The 15,802-nt window shown below is 44.5% G+C and overlaps 2 protein-coding genes across 7 annotated transcripts; both read left to right on the top strand.

Annotated features, from left to right (window-relative positions):
* Nucleotides 1-1,151: 1,151 nt before the first annotated feature.
* Nucleotides 1,152-6,907, top strand: shrprbck1r (sharpin and rbck1 related). 5 transcript variants are annotated; one of them, XM_037279426.1, is made up of 14 exons: nt 1,152-1,767; nt 2,326-2,500; nt 2,613-2,678; nt 2,764-2,905; nt 3,429-3,519; nt 3,613-3,907; nt 3,978-4,075; nt 4,244-4,414; nt 4,636-4,796; nt 4,949-5,060; nt 5,142-5,321; nt 5,393-5,491; nt 5,562-5,705; nt 5,944-6,907. In XM_037279426.1, the coding sequence occupies exons 1-14, from the start codon at nt 1,492-1,494 to the stop codon at nt 6,022-6,024; spliced, it is 2,091 nt and encodes a 696-aa protein (XP_037135321.1). In that variant the 5' UTR covers nt 1,152-1,491; the 3' UTR covers nt 6,025-6,907. The 5 variants fall into 5 exon arrangements, with proteins under 5 accessions (XP_037135321.1, XP_037135318.1, XP_037135320.1 ...); XM_037279423.1 differs by having other exon boundaries at nt 2,604-2,678; XM_037279425.1 differs by having other exon boundaries at nt 1,153-1,767; nt 2,610-2,678.
* Nucleotides 6,908-7,175: 268 nt separating this feature from the next.
* Nucleotides 7,176-15,269, top strand: oplah (5-oxoprolinase, ATP-hydrolysing). 2 transcript variants are annotated; one of them, XM_037279422.1, is made up of 29 exons: nt 7,176-7,335; nt 7,436-7,552; nt 7,925-8,113; nt 8,325-8,516; nt 8,782-8,896; nt 8,986-9,109; nt 9,198-9,393; nt 9,545-9,710; nt 9,786-9,924; nt 10,042-10,109; nt 10,203-10,378; nt 10,535-10,675; nt 10,745-10,857; nt 10,978-11,148; nt 11,214-11,351; nt 11,419-11,557; nt 11,825-11,937; nt 12,087-12,238; nt 12,323-12,483; nt 12,544-12,645; nt 12,736-12,910; nt 13,171-13,355; nt 13,432-13,581; nt 13,744-13,878; nt 13,975-14,124; nt 14,201-14,358; nt 14,596-14,756; nt 14,836-14,933; nt 15,009-15,269. In XM_037279422.1, the coding sequence occupies exons 3-29, from the start codon at nt 7,943-7,945 to the stop codon at nt 15,159-15,161; spliced, it is 3,942 nt and encodes a 1,313-aa protein (XP_037135317.1). In that variant the 5' UTR covers nt 7,176-7,335; nt 7,436-7,552; nt 7,925-7,942; the 3' UTR covers nt 15,162-15,269. The 2 variants fall into 2 exon arrangements, with proteins under 2 accessions (XP_037135317.1, XP_037135316.1); XM_037279421.1 differs by lacking the exon at nt 7,176-7,335 and having other exon boundaries at nt 7,388-7,552.
* The last annotated feature ends 533 nt before the right edge of the window (nt 15,270-15,802 follow it).

The following is a 15,802-nucleotide window of genomic DNA, read 5'->3' as shown; positions in this document are numbered from 1 at the left end:
CATCAAGCTTCAATTCTGGTGTACCTCTTGAAAAACAACAGTGTGATCAGCACTTGATTGGATGACTTCATCTCACCTCTATGGATGAGACATGGGAAAATCACAGCATGGGACCACAGAAAGGACAGCTGCTTTCATTTGATATTTTTACATCATGTCCTGTTTCTTTTTTTCTTTTCTCCAATATAACACTCATACTTTCCGGATTTGTGAATTGGAAGGTCGCAACTATCTTGGTACCCGAGCATCCACCCCTTGTGCTGCTTTGAGTCATTGAGAAATGCACTATTGATTGTGAAAGAGCAGTTTAGGCGAGTGATTCACAACTTGGCTGTGTTCTCTAACTCATTCCCTCTACCTGCTACAGTATATTTTGTTAATTGGCTCATAAATTGTAACCGAAACATGCTGTGGGCTTGGGTTACCACGTTTGGATCGCCCTCTCACCTGGGATGGAAAAAAAAAGCTTAAGTGGTCGATGAAGACTTTATCTTGACTTTATATAAAGCTTTGTAACAAATGAAAGTATTTGTATCCATTCAATGTTCATAATACTGTAGATGTCAAAATCCATCATTAGTGAGCCAGTAACCTATGGATAAGGAGGAACACTACTTGTATGATATCAAGGAAATTATTGAGGTGTGATGAGCGTGACATAGATGCTCTCAAATCTGATCATATATTAATTTGGCTACAAATGAGTAAACATGCCTTGACGTTTATGTCACACGTTGCTGCCCCCTTGTGGTGAGTTTGAAATAAACAAGGACTATTCATAGTTTCACTATTGCACCTCGTCACTGTCTACTGTATTTTGAATGAGACATGCACAGCAAATATATTCACTTAAGTAATATGGCAGAAGTCTTTATTCCAAGAATCATTGCTAACAACTGAGACAAGACAAGTATCAAAGCAACAAAAACAATATGAGGTAACAAAGGACACATTTTGCAGGGCTGCTGGATGAGATGCCTGGTCCTGAGGCCCACCACAAGAATTTGTTCCCCCCCCCCCCCCCCCCCCCCACGCGTAGATTAAGCGTTTTATACTGTTTAGGTGGTGAGAATTGAGTAGATACAATTTAAAGTGTAGTTACACAGCGCTCCACTAGGCGGTAGTGTAACACCCTTTGCCTTGTCAAGCAGGTAAACAAGCCGAAGAAGACAAATCAGAAATAGAACGTGTCTGTCGAGTCGGAACAGGCTCTTCAGGAGAAATTCTTTAGTACTTTGTCATCTCTTCAACGAAGAAACAAGATGCTTCCATGTCGCTTAAGGATCTACAGTAAATAGAAAGGAGGAAATCATTTCTAGATCAAGGAACTGACATTTGACAGCCCACGCACTTGCTTCCTGTGTTGTCGGTGAGGTAGCTACGTCTGGAGCTAAAGAGGTTGATGATAGTCCAAACAACAGGGCTTGACGCGGAACATAACCCGGACCCTTTTTTATTCGTGACTATTTTCTAAATGCGTCCATTGGCACTATGTCACTGAGTTCGGGCGGTTGGACCGCCAGTGTTGCGACGGAACAGCGAGCGCTTCCTTCGCCGCCGGTTGAGAATGGAGCGTCGCAAGCTGAACCCAACTGTCAAACCGTCCTCATGTCTGTTCGAGTGTCGTTGTGCCATTATGGTATTCGACCCCTGCGTCTTCCGGGAGCAGGCGAGGAGACTATTCTCCTTCAGCTCAGTATGGACCCGGAGAAGTCCGGGGAATTCCGTCTTTCGCTCAAAGATTGCAGCGATATCGGTCGTTGCGTGGTGAGTTCCGCTGCCAGCCGTCGGCGTGAAATATGCGCCAGTTTGCTGTGACATTCCGCTTTAATAGGTCAAGAAGAAGAAAAAGACTCGAAATTGCACAATTGAGTCATTGAGAACCAAACTCGCAGCGTGTAGTAGTCGATAGCCTCCTAAAACCTCATTAAAGTTGCATACTTTATGGCCATTGGGCTGCAGGACTCATTTAAAGTCCGTTTTAACCACGCCAGTAAAGCATTTATGGGATTTAAAATGTAAGACTTGACAGTTAGGGCCACTATGTTGACAAGCTAACTATTGCTTTGGTGTTACTAAACCAGTAGTTAACATTGGCGTCAATGGAAATGTGACTCGTACAAAATGAAGTTTAAATTGATCGTTGAGATAAATGATTGAGCTCTGACTGTAAGAGGCATTAAAACAGCAATTCCGATAAGTGTTTGGGTGTGGCAGCTTAACTTGAACAGAAAGTGAAACTTCCTGAAAGTGGTCAAAGAGCAATATGACACCATCTTGTATCATTATACTGTTATTCCTATCGGTATTATCTTTATATTCCAGACGGTCACCAAGTTTGATTTGAGATCTGTGAACTATGAAGTGAAAGCACCAAAATGCCACCAGCTGAGTCTGACAACGCCTCCGCATGATCGTATCACCTTCAATTTTCGGAATGAGCAGGAGGCTCAGCAGTGGGCAACTGTGATGATGACATCATTGAGAGAAGCGCACAGAGGTCAGCGACCCATCTAATATTTTCCTTAGGTTTTTTTTGTAATAAAAAAAACCTGACTTGTTATTTTCATTCTCTGCAATGACATTTTTCATCTCTTCCTCAGCAGCAGCAGCAGCAGCCACTCTAGATGACACAGAGTTTCTCCACCACCAGGATACCTCATCTTTGCAGCAATTAGGTGCGTACAGAACATTTTCAAATCAGTATGGCAACAACCTTATCATCATATATTTGAGCCCTTCTTGTATAATAAACGTCTGTAGAAGACACATGCATCCAGCTAACCAGAGCCATAGAGACCGGTGACGTAAAGGCGGCCTCAGTCTACGCTGCCAAGCTTTCCTGCCAAAAGGCTGCACTGAAGATCCAACCCTCTATACGACAATGTGAAGACACTGAAATCAAGTAGGTTGTCTGCTCCCAGAAATGGTTGCAAACTTGTAAATCGCATGCCATAAAATGGTGCACGCTCCTTAAAACGATTTATAAATAGCGTTATAGTAAATCATTTATAAAATGCTGGCCTGAGTAGACTGTACAATGTCTGCCATCTGGTGACCGTATCATCATACTACACGAACAACTTTAAGGCGGGAGCTTTATGTTTTATTGATGGAGATTGTTCCGCCTCGCCGGAGGTCTGCTCTCTCCCGAGCTCCATTGGAGTTATCTTTAGCTCTCTATCTGCACTTGCAGTGTCCCACCTTAGCTTCCTGCAAAGGTGTAACCTATCAATTACTTGTCTTGGATGTTACACTTGACACCACCTAGTCTATCTTTCTGCTTTGTGTGCCTTTCACACCGCTGCTTGCACTTTCACACTTGATTCTCACTGTTTTCATGCACAGAATAATAAAAAAATGAAATGTGGCCGTATCAACCACAGCGGTAGTGTTTCTCAAATGTTGCCTCGTTTTCTCCAAAACAGTTTGACTGTTGTAATCGAGGATTCTACTTCATCCTGTTGCGTCACTATGAAAGTTTCTCCTGTAATTACTACGGCAGCTTTGAAACAGCAGGTTTGTGTCTCATCATGTGTTCTTCTCCTTAATGTGATTTCACGCTCACTCCTCCCTGTGCTTTTTTTTTTAATTTTATTTCAATCATCCCAGATGTTCCTCGAGTATGGCTTTCACCCGTGGCTGCAGCGCTGGGTGATTGGCCAATGCCTGTGCACTAACGAACGCTCCTTAGCCTCATACGGCGTTCGTCAGGATGGCGACACGGCTTTTATGTACCTCTTGTCGGCATGCCACACTAAGCTGACCCGCCAACTCCTCCAGCAGGACCAGGAAAGCGCACTCCTCCACAATTCCCTTCCATGTGCAGATTCGCTCCCTCACGCTTCTCATAACAACGTGAGACGTTGTAAAACCTTGCCACCAAAATTAAATGGTGGCGACGCTGGTGAGTGAGTGACACTTGTGATTTTCTGATGATCAAAACAATTGAGACATTTTTTTAATTGTCTGTATAGGTTCACAGAAAAAACACAGTAACCAAGAAGTCAATGCCGCCAATGTGGAGTTGCCTCAACTAAATGAAAGATTAGGCAGAGCCACATCTTTCCCTCAGGTAACACACTACAGTAAAAATATTGTATTAAAAAAACAAACATTTTTTACTGTATATGAAGCAAGTGATGACCCACAGACATTGATCAGAGGAGGCCTCCATTTGAGCAGATACTGTAAATTGATAGTTAAAAATGTATGTAATGTAAGGTCCTATGTATTCCTTCAGGGTTGGCCGTGCCCTTCGTGTACTTACATCAACAAACCGACACGGCCCGGCTGCGAGATCTGCGGCACCAGTCGCCCGGAGACCTACAATGTTCCGGGCGAGTACCAACCAGACTCTCTGGAACTCAGATGGCTGCAGCAGGAGAAGGATGCAATTACACAGTACCAGCGGGTAGGAGAACAGACCTTATCTGGGACCATAACACCAACATGTAGAAAGTTGGAGAAGGCAGCTGTGCAATCTGGTGATTGTAGTAATATATTTAAAATGCAAGTACTGCTATTGGATATCTGGGATCGAAAACACGGCATCAGCAGAAAGTGGCAGAAAAATGTGCATACCACACTATGAGTGGCCCCTTGATGAATTAAAAAAAGCCCTCCTTGTCCCAGGCAAGGGAAGAGGAACGCCAGCAGAATTTTGCCAAACTGGTCATGATGGACGGTCAAGACTTGGTACCGAATCCTGAGTCTCTGGACTGCCGGATCTGCTATACAGAACTTCAGCCAGGAGAGGGCGCAGTTCTCAGGGAATGTCTTCATTGCTTCTGCAAGTAAGAGTTGGGACAAGTGAAACGTGTTATGAGAGGAGGGATGCTGAAGACACTTATTGGCCACATTAGTTAGAACTTTGTTGTGTACAATATGGATCGTTTGATAGTGAACATTTTTAATGATACTGAATGTTTTGTTTGTGTTTGCCTAGAGAATGCTTGCGCTCCGTCATTATGCTGAGTGAAGAGCCGGACGTGTCCTGTCCTTACAGAGATGACATGTATGCCTGCACATGCTCCTTGCAAGAGCGGGAGATCAGAGCTGTGAGTAAAAACCAAGACACTTTGAAGGTTCTGCTCCACTGTTATCCTCTTAGCATGTTTTTTTTTCCACCCGCTTGGAAGTTGGTTACTCCAGAAGAGTACCAACGTTGGCTGCAGAAAAGTCTGTCGGTGGCGGAGTCCCGATGCGAAGGAAGTTACCACTGTGCCACCGCAGACTGCCCGGGCTGGTGTGTGTACGAAGACACAGTCAACGTGTATCAGTGCCCCGTGTGCATGAAGCAAAACTGCCTCATTTGCAAGGTAGACAGGATGACCCAGGATGCAGGAAATCTTAAGAGTACATGTTAAAGATACATCAATTTCTTCATCAGGCTATTCACGAGGGAATGAACTGTAAGCAATACCAAGACGATCTCGCCTTCCGCGCCATCAACGACTCCGCTGCACGGAGGACAACACATCTACTTCAAGTGAGCTAAATGTATAGCGACCTCATTCCAACGGATAGAATCCTTTTCATATCTGGCTTTTCACTAACAGACACTAGTGCAATCCGGGGAGGCCATGCACTGTCCCCAGTGTGGCATCATTGTGCAAAAGAGGGACGGCTGCGATTGGCTGCGCTGCACTGTCTGTCACACTGAAATCTGCTGGGTCACCAGAGGGCGACGCTGGGGGCCAAAGGTGCCGCTTTTTGACTTCCAAGTGTCATTTCCTGTTGTCATATCTTTTTGCTGCCATCACAGAAACACAAAAGTCAGAAATAGCCAACCACATAGTGAATCTCACTAAGCTCAGTTATCTTCCTTTTAAGTAATTGTACTACTCTTTGAATGGTCACTATAATCTGACGTTGTATGTTGGTATAGTAAATATGCAAAGCAGTTGAAGCTATTTCTGTATTTATTTGATTGTTTTCAAGGGTCCTGGCGACACCACTGGAGGATGTCGCTGCAATGTCAACCGTCAAAAATGCCATCCAGAGTGTCAAAACTGTCACTGAGTCATGCAAGAGTGGGTTTGTGTGTAAATGATGGACATAGAAACCAAATATTGTCAGGCGAAGTATTAGTAGAACAAGTTTACAGTCAAAAGCAGACTTGGAAAGGTTGCACCATATATAGTACCATCAAAGTTTCCACGACAAATGAGAAGAAAATCCTGCAACATAACCATGTCCGAATGAGAACAAAATAATAACTCTTGGTGGGATGCGGTGCCTTTGAAAATGATTTATTTCCTCAGCAAATGTAGCCTTCCAGGTATGTGTGACTTTAACGTACTGAAACCAAGCTGCAATATTTTACACCAATGTGGCCTTTTTACTTGTGCACAAACTCACAATCAGGGTGTTCATCCTTGTGCCCGTGCAATGTATATGTATTTTATTCTTGAAACTTTATAGTCTTATATTTTTCTAGGCCTTTGTGCTTTGTCCCGTAGTCTTGATTTTCTGTCTGCTGAATGGAAACTAAATGTCTCTCCACGTTTGACATAATGTAGCAGCTGATGGAAAAACAGATAGGGTTAATGCAAAACTTCTGGGTGAGTAGCATATTGCTTATTGATGTAATTATTAATCGGAAAACTTGTCTCCTGCAAACACATGTTGTATAAGCTACTAATCCACTCCAAATCTTGTTTATATGTTATAAGTTATCTGTGAGGGTTTTCAATCCACTGTTTACTCCGAAATGCATGGTTTGAACTTCATTATATAAACGTTAGGTACTTAGTGAATAAGTCAAAAACTCCCTCCTCCTTAAACACACGACTATCCTGCACTGAAGCCATGCAAATTACTGTTCTGTCTTAATATGTAATCAAATATATTTGGTGTCTCATGTGCCTTAATGCTCATTAAATAAATACCCTTTAAATTATGACTTTTACCGCAAGATCATTTTAGTTATTTATCTATGCCTGATGTAAAATATGATGGAAAAACCAACTACACGTAAAGTTCTTGGGCGCCAGGGTGAAAAGAAAGCATGCTATTTTTTTTTTCTCCTGAAACGTTGGTTTCCGTGGTTACATGAACGCCACACTGCTCGCGTCTGGGGGAGGCTAAAATCTGATTGGACAAAACATCCCGACGCCTATATTTTTTTTTATTGGACATAGTACGAAATTAATAATACAGTTTCGGTTGTGAATTTCGATCCGTTCTAATTGTGAAGTTACCCACGTTTTAAGGTTAGATGATATGTAATTCGACCTGTAGTTTATCCTTCCTCCCATGATTCCACTTTATTTCTGTTCATTACATGTAATAAAGGCGCGTGGCAGTGGTGTTTTGATGCTGTGTGTGATGGTACGTTCACTGCACTTTGCTTTTTATCATATTATTTCATTAAATGTTCTCCGTGTCCATGTGAGGGGCCATGCTAGCTTTTTTTTTTTCTGTTGCAAAGAATGCAAGAGGGCGTTGCTGCAAATGAGCGCTTCAGTGTAGTTGAACACGACAAGGGAGGCTAAGACACGCAAGGGTTGACAGAGCGTCTTATCAACGATTACCTCAAGGCTGAAGGGTGAGTTAAATCCGTTTCCCTGAGGCACGCGATGCCACGGTAACATTATGACAGACTTGCATTCATTTAGTGTGTTTTTCATACCCTACTCACATTTGTACACGTCATATTTGCAGACTTCTGCGGCGTTTAATGTGATGCAATGTGAGTCTAAAATTGCAACTCATTTTGCAATTGTCGCCAATTTTGCACGTAGTGCTCAAATGTTAGCATTAACTTGCACCAGAGGGGGAAAACTCACTGAATCGAACCATCAAAGTATTGGTATAAATGATCAGCTACAATTCCTTTATATAGTTCAATGCATGAAAATGGCCAAAATGTCCGTTTTAAAAGTGTACAACGTGCAAAGCTCACACGTGTCTGTCCCAGGTGTCCACACTGCTCACCATGGCCCACACTGAAGGGAAGTTTGACTTTGCCATTGACCGAGGAGGAACTTTCACAGATGTTTTCGCTCGGCTGCCAGACGGCCGGGAGAGGGTCCTCAAACTGCTCTCCCGTGACCCCCAGAACTACAAAGACGCCCCCACCGAGGGCATCCGCAGAGTCCTGGAGGAGGTAACCTTGATGTCGGAGCATGTGTTGTGGTCGGTACAACAACTGTAATAAAACATGTTAAAATAATATCTGTCAGGCAGTGTTGATGGAAACAGCATGGTTATTTTCCTACTCTTCTAGTATTCAATTTCCTAGCTGTAAAAAAATAACATCACAAATGCCATGTAATGTGTTTGACTTTGAACTTGCATTATGTCTGTGTTGCCGGCAGGAAACTGGATGCGCTTTTCCTCGCAACCAGCCCGTCGACACGTCTCGAATCGGCTGGATTCGAATGGGTACCACGGTGGCCACCAATGCGCTGCTGGAGAGAGAGGGGGAGAGAACGGCCCTGCTGGTTACGAAAGGCTTCAAAGATTTGCTGCATATCGGAACACAGGCCAGGCCCAAGCTCTTTGACTTGGTTGGTAATCCAACAAAAACAACAAAAACAGGTTCTAGCTGGTACTTTGGAATCCGTGGGGAGAAACAATCTTTTGTCTGTTATAGTTTACCCTCTGAGCAGTGAACTATTAATGGTTAAGTGTTTACTTATCCATGAAGTTCTGTCTTGAAGGGTGACTAGAAGTCATTTGTGCTTGTGCAAGGTGTTTTTTTCTATCGATTTCTGCACATTGCCCAATTTTTGATAACCCATTATATAATAGCTACTATATGTGCCTGCACAGGAGGTGTCTGTTCCTGAAGTGCTCTACGAGGAGGTTATCGAGGTAGACGAGCGTGTCGTCCTGAAGCAAGACAGCTGCCAGCTACCCAGGAAGGATCCCAAGCGTGTTGTCACAGGTGCGCAAATAAAAAAACTCTGCAGGTTCACTTGACAAAACTCTTTATACGGATGGATATCTGACTCATATGAATGGGTCTAAACCCAGGCAGCACCGGGGATAGTCTGGAAGTATGGCAGGAACTTGATCTGGAACGTGTGGAGAAGGACCTAAAAGGAGTTCTGTCTCGTGGAATCACCAGTCTGGCTGTGCTTCTGCTTCATTCGTACACGTCAGTGTCTGAATGAAAGCCCTGCATTGAAATGTTAAGAAGATTCTGGCACAAAGTGTATGCTCAGTTCCCACTCTTTACTCCTCAGGTGGTCCGACCATGAAAAAGCCGTGGGTGCCCTTGCTCGGCAACTGGGCTTCACCCAGGTGTCTCTGTCCTCCGAAGTCATGCCCATGGTCAGGGCGGTTCCTCGAGGTTACACTGTGTGCGCTGATGCCTACCTCACACCCAAAATCCGGGAGTATCTTAAAGGCTTCACGTCTGGGTTTAAGGGTGCTTTGAAGGTATCATTCATATTCCACAAATGCCTTGTTTAAACTAGTGGGTCACACACACAACATATTCTTTCAAATTGAAGGGATGACTTAATCCAACACAAATGTGCACCTGTTTCATTCCAACAGCAGGTTCATCTTGTTAACCTTCTGTCATCAGGATGTGGATGTCCTGTTCATGCAGTCCGACGGTGGTCTAACTCCCATGCAGCAGTTTTGTGGCTCGCGCGCCATCTTGTCTGGACCAGCCGGTGGAGTCGTGGGTTACGCTGTCACATCTTACAACCAGAAGGAGAAGAAACCTGTCATTGGCTTTGATATGGGTGGTAAGTCTGTGTATACTATAAAGATTTGCATTCTAACCAAGGCACAAACTAATCCCGCATTCTATACTTCTGCAGGCACGTCTACCGATGTGAGTCGTTACGCGGGCCGGTTTGAGCACGTTTTCGAAGCGACAACAGCTGGGGTCACCCTGCAAGCACCCCAGCTCGACATCAACACCGTTGCGGCAGGCGGAGGCTCGCGACTCTTCTTCAGGTCTGTTACAGCAACCGTTTGTCCAGTAACAATTCAGTATAGTAGATTTCATGAGATCATGTGTCAATATTGGCTCATCTGTATTTGCTGAACGGTGTTTGCCTCTCTCCTTATCAGGTCGGGGATGTTTGTTGTTGGACCAGAGTCTGCCGGTGCACATCCAGGACCGGCTTGCTATCGGAAAGGTAATGTACATAATCATCGTTGATTTACTTGTGTGCGTTAAGAGTGAATTGCACGGGTCCAAAAACTTAACTAACCCTTTTCGATTTACTTAGGTGGGCCTCTGACTGTGACGGATGCTAACTTAGCTCTGGGCCGCCTCCTCCCTTCCTTCTTTCCCAAGATCTTTGGGCCCGGCGAGAACGAACCTCTGTCCCTGGAGGAGTCTATGACGCACTTCCGGAGTCTGACCAAAGAAATCAACCACTTCCTGTCTTCTAACCAATCAAAAGTATTAATATTTATCTTAATAGCACAACATTGGATTGATTTTCAGAGATATAAAGTTTTTTTGCCGTGATTGCTTCGCAAAATGATGCATGATAACTTTCTAAATTTTATTGAAGTGATTGCATTGGTTCTCATTAGAATGTATATATTTTTGCAGGCTGCTGCAAATGGCTTAAACCACTCAAACAACAGCACTTTGCCCGGAAGCCAATCTGAAATGACTTTGGAAGACGTGGCCATGGGATTCCTCCGCGTGGCAAATGAGGCCATGTGTCGGCCAATAAGAGCTCTCACACAGGTATTCGAGTAACAGTGTACACTTTTGTGGCAAATATGTCAAACGTTAACTATCATCTATGCGCTCTAGGCAAAAGGCCACGACACATCTCAGCACGTCTTAGCGTGTTTCGGAGGTGCAGGTGGTCAACATGCCTGTGCAATTGCCCGAGCTCTTGGGATGAAGAACGTCTTTATACATAAGTAATCATCATATGTGATCTTTTGTTGTTTGCTTTTAACTCTCACTGGACACTTTATTAGGTACACCCGTACATGAGCCAGTAATTATTTTAAGTTTTCGTGTCTTTCTTGTGTCTTTAGGTACAGTGGCGTGCTGTCAGCTTACGGTCTGGCTCTAGCGGACGTTGTGGAGGAGGTGCAAGAGCCGTGCTCCCTGCAGTACGAACGCGGCTCTTTCGGCCAGCTGGACCGTAGAGTGGAACTGCTTTCCAAACGCTGCCACGATACACTGTGCGCACGTGGATTCAACAGGTTGGCAATAAAGTTGGTCGTCATTGTTTTGCAACTTTGCATTAAACCGGTTTTTCATATCTCAGTGGCCAAATAACCACTGAGGTTTTTCTCCACCTGCGCTATGAGGGCACAGATTGCGCTCTCATGGTGACCGCAGCCGGCTTCCCTGGAAATGAACAGACTTGTCAAGCTGGTGACTTCCGCCGTGCTTTTACTCAGAGGTTTGTTCACTGAATTGGACCATGTCTACCCATGTGACATTGAGCTGAGGCTTTTGTTCTTGTCTAGGTATCTAAAAGAATTTGGATTCACCATCCCAGACAGGCCCATCATGGTAGATGACATCAGAGTGAGGGGCTGTGGCAAATCGGGCATCAAATTGATGTACAGGCCAAAGAAGGGACATGGTCAGGCCAAACCTGTCACGGTATTTGGATTTTTATTGCAGGATATCCACCCCAAAAAATAATAACCTTCCTGCTTACACACACAAATATGGACCCATGCTCATTTTTTACCCTTATATTTGGGTCAAGTTTAACCAACTGATAAAAATGTCCGAAATGCATTTTCACCATGAAATTTGATGACTTCTAAACTGACACAAAAATGAAATAATTAATATTAAGGTTGCAACAGGCTTGTGGTCTGGAAACGTGCTTAAACACGTGTCATCTTTGCTCTTTCTCTCTAGATGACCAAATGCTACTTTGAGGATGGTTATCATGATACTGCTGTGTATCTGTGGGAGGAACTTATTTGCGGGCACACTATCTTGGGACCGGCCGTCATCATTGACAAGAACAGGTGCAGGAAGTAACAAATGCTTTGCCGTTAATTTCAGCGTGTCCTCACAATGTGACATTTATTTAAAAAAAAAAAAAGAAACCAATGCTCAGTTTGAATGACGTGAGTGATGGCTCTTACTTTCTATGAATTTTGTATTTCCTCTTCAGCACCATCCTGGTGGAGCCTTGTTGTGAGGCCTGTTTGACCGAAAGAGGCGACGTGTGCATGACGGTCGGCTCCGACCCTCACTGTGCAGTGGGCACAGAACTCAACACGGTGCAGCTCTCCATCTTCTCCCATCGCTTCATGAGCATAGCAGGTTGGCTGTCAACGATATCAGCAAAAAAAAACTCCATATCTAAAAATCATGACTTATTCTGCTCTATCTTTTGTGGTGCTGCAGAACAAATGGGCAGAGTACTGCAAAGAACTTCCATCTCCACCAACATCAAGGAGCGTCTCGACTTCTCTTGTGCTGTTTTTGGACCAACTGGTGGTCTGGTGTCCAACGCGCCCCACATTCCTGTCCATCTAGGTGCCATGCAGGAGACTGTCCAGTACCAGGTGGGTAAACTTTCCATGCTGATTTTCCCCAAACGATTCAAATCTCTCTTCTCCGTTTAGATCAAATCTCTGGGAGATAAAATAAAAGAAGGAGATGTGATTCTGAGTAACCACCCATGTGCCGGCGGTAGTCATCTTCCGGATCTCACAGTCATCACTCCTGTCAGTCATCGTGCCACAGAATCTTTTTTTTTTTTTCCATTATCACTTCTCCTTCCTCTTCAATCCAAACACCTCCTCCTTGAATTCCAGGTGTTTCGGAAAGGTGTTAGTGGGCCTGTGTTCTTTGTGGCCAGCAGGGGGCACCATGCAGACATAGGAGGCATTACTCCTGGTTCTATGCCCCCACACTCGACCTCTCTGCAGCAGGAGGGTGCTGTCTTTATTTCTTTCAAACTGGTAACAGGTGGAGTCTTCCAGGAAGAAGGTAGGACAAAATCAATTAGCTGCGCTTGTATATTTTTTAAGTATTCAATGCTGTGGATTTAATGTTATTTGTTAATCAATTTCAGGCCTCATGCCATTTTGATGCATCATATTTAGGTCACTTAAACTTTAGCTTTTATGTATTTTGTATTTATTGAGGTAAAATGCATATGCTACTTATATCTTAGTATGTGCTGGTTCACATTTTCAATGTGTGTTTCTGTTGTACTACTTGGCTGCTCTCGCTGTCCCGCTCATCAGCTGTGACGGAGGCCCTGATGGCTCCAGCCCAATACCCGGAATCGTCCGGCACTCGGAACCTCCACGACAACCTGTCGGACCTGCGCGCTCAGGTGGCAGCCAACCGAAGAGGCAGTCAGCTGGTGGGGGAGTTGATTGACTGCTATGGCCTGGCAGTAGTTCAAGCCTACATGGGCTACATTCAGGTAACGATGGCAAGAATCAAACGATTCAAACAGCAGAGTAGACCTCGGCTGAAGGCACGGCCTGTGCGTGTTGCAGAGTAATGCAGAGTTGGCAGTGAGGGACATGCTGAGAGACTTTGCGCGTCGTCGTCGTCGACAACAGACCGGCTCCCTGGAGGTGGAGTCGGAGGATTTCATGGATGACGGCACCCCGATCCGACTGCGGGTCCAGATTAATGAAGAAGAGGTGATTCTAATGAAGTCAACACAATGGATTGTCAGCGCGTTGAAAGCTCTGTCTATTTTCACTTTTATTGACAGTTCAGCCTTGGTGAAGATCTACTTAGTGCAGGCCGCCCAGTTCAACTTTGTCATGGAAACTGACATTAATAGACTTTAACCACTACAGGGCACTGCTGTGTTTGACTTCACTGGGACAGGCACAGAGGTTTGGGGGAACTGCAATGCTCCACGTGCAATTACCCTCTCCGCTCTCATCTACTGCCTGCGCTGCATGGTGGGACAGGATATCCCCCTCAATCAGGTCTGATGCATTCCTCTCTTTAGGCTTCATCTATTTTGTCTGGGTGCATGGGTGGAGCCTCAGCTCTGTCATGTTTTTCTCTCCATATATATTCAGGGCTGTCTTGCACCAATCAAAGTCGTCATCCCTCCAGATTCCATCCTGCAGCCTTCACTGGATGCCGCTGTGGTTGGTGGGAATGTGCTCACATCCCAGAGAGTGGTGGATGTCATTTTTAAGGCATTTGAGGTCTGCGCCGCTTCTCAGGTGAGGATGGATAAGTAAGGTCATCTTTGATTTGGAAAATTGCCATCTGTGTGACAACCTATTTATTTGTGATCAGGGTTGCATGAACAATGTTTCATTCGGCAACGAGAAAGTTGGTTACTATGAGACCGTGGCTGGTGGTGCCGGGGCAGGGCCAAACTGGAATGGGAGAAGTGGCGTTCACACACACATGACTAACACGCGCATCACCGACCCTGAGATTCTGGAAAAGAGGCAAGACGTGGGATCTGGTTGGATAAAATAATCATTTATTTTAGTCATTCAAATATTAGATATGTATTTTTATCGGCAGCACCTGTGGGGAAAATATGAAAGCAACTGATTACTATAAAAATATTTCTATCATTTTTGATATCGTGACATAATATATCTTCATTTCTATGTGACATGTAACATTACATAATATAGTGATGGCTGTAATAATAATATATCGTACCTGTCATTTTTTAGGTACCCAGTCATTTTGGAGCAGTTTTCTTTGCGACCCGCTTCAGGAGGTGCAGGGAAGTACCGCGGAGGAGACGGTGTGATTCGTAAGCTCTTATTTCGGGACAAAGTGGTTCTTTCTGTATTGAGTGAAAGGAGATCGACGCGCCCCTATGCCCTTGAGGGTAAAGTTGCTTTCAAACTCTCTTTGTTTTTAAATTACGTAATCAGTTTTTGATCATGTTCTCTTTCTCTGCTGGTCAGGAGGTGAAGCTGGTGCGGCGGGGCTGAACCTGCTTCACAGAGCTGATGGCAGAGTGCTCAACCTGGGTGCCAAGACCAGCGTCAGCCTTCAACCTGGGGTAGGACATAAAAAAGACACCTTAGGGTGACAGACTGGGTCAGTCTGATGGTTGTGTGTCTCTTTCCCTCTACAGGACATGTTCTGCCTATGCACCCCTGGGGGTGGGGGGTATGGGAAGGAGGAGGAAGCAGCAACTAAAGCACGGACAAAACGCAGGCGCTTGAATGAGACTTTCCCAGAGAGGGGCAGCGTCTTTGAATACCGCATGGCGCAAGAAGGAGTGTGACAGAGCGGAGTAAATACAAGTGGAAGAAAGTTGGAGTGATGTGAAGGAGTTACAAGTTCAAAGGTGAACAAAAATAAGATGTATTAAAGGCAAGATTTTTCTCAGAAACGTTTTTATCATTTTGAACCAAATATTTTTTTCTGTAATTACATTTGCACATTGCCAAAATACATTTGAACTATATATCGTCTTTTGCAAGGGTTTAAAAATCCTATTTAAGGTCTGCAGTAAACCTTCCATATTTACCTTTTTTTTTATTTTTAACTAAGGCGAATCATTTTTGTATCATCAGGTCATGCAAAAAAATAATCTTGCAGCTGTTCTTTTATCTCCACCCACATTCCAATGTGATGTATCTTGAAGAGTTGAATATGGTGCTTACTCTTGGAACCAAGCACAATAGGACCAAGTCGTACATTTAAATTAGCAAGTGATTGTTGAGGTGTAGTCCTGCATTGTCTTGTAGTAGGGCGGGGTGGGCGGGGGTGTTGTTTCCCTCCCCCTTTTTTGGGTGAGGAATGATGGGGGGGGGCGCATGGTAAGGGAGTGCTGGCATGCGTAGGCTGCTGATAAAGAGATAGCGACCACTGCGGAGGAAGCAGCAGGAGGTTGACGGCTGCTGGATCTTGGATGTAAATCAG

This window comes from Syngnathus acus, chromosome 20 (assembly GCF_901709675.1).
Source record: "Syngnathus acus chromosome 20, fSynAcu1.2, whole genome shotgun sequence".
NCBI classification, from domain to species: domain Eukaryota; kingdom Metazoa; phylum Chordata; class Actinopteri; order Syngnathiformes; family Syngnathidae; genus Syngnathus; species Syngnathus acus.
Note: the sequence above shows the minus strand (reverse complement) of the source record. Positions and strands in the feature narration are given on the sequence as shown.

What these genes read in the sequence shown, in the direction of transcription:
- shrprbck1r (XM_037279423.1), top strand. Translation starts at nt 1,492, where the DNA reads ATGTCACTGAGTTCGGGCGGTTGGACCGCCAGTGTTGCGACGGAACAG. An exon ending in ATTGAGAGAAGCGCACAGAG is followed by an intron (nt 2,501 to 2,603) that starts GTCAGCGACCCA and finishes TCTCTTCCTCAG; the next exon opens with CAGCAGCAGCAGCAGCCACT. An exon ending in GGCGACGCTGGGGGCCAAAG is followed by an intron (nt 5,706 to 5,943) that starts GTGCCGCTTTTT and finishes ATTGTTTTCAAG; the next exon opens with GGTCCTGGCGACACCACTGG.
- oplah (XM_037279422.1), top strand. Translation starts at nt 7,943, where the DNA reads ATGGCCCACACTGAAGGGAAGTTTGACTTTGCCATTGACCGAGGAGGA. An exon ending in ACCGGCTTGCTATCGGAAAG is followed by an intron (nt 10,110 to 10,202) that starts GTAATGTACATA and finishes CGATTTACTTAG; the next exon opens with GTGGGCCTCTGACTGTGACG. An exon ending in CCTGAGATTCTGGAAAAGAG is followed by an intron (nt 14,359 to 14,595) that starts GCAAGACGTGGG and finishes GTCATTTTTTAG; the next exon opens with GTACCCAGTCATTTTGGAGC.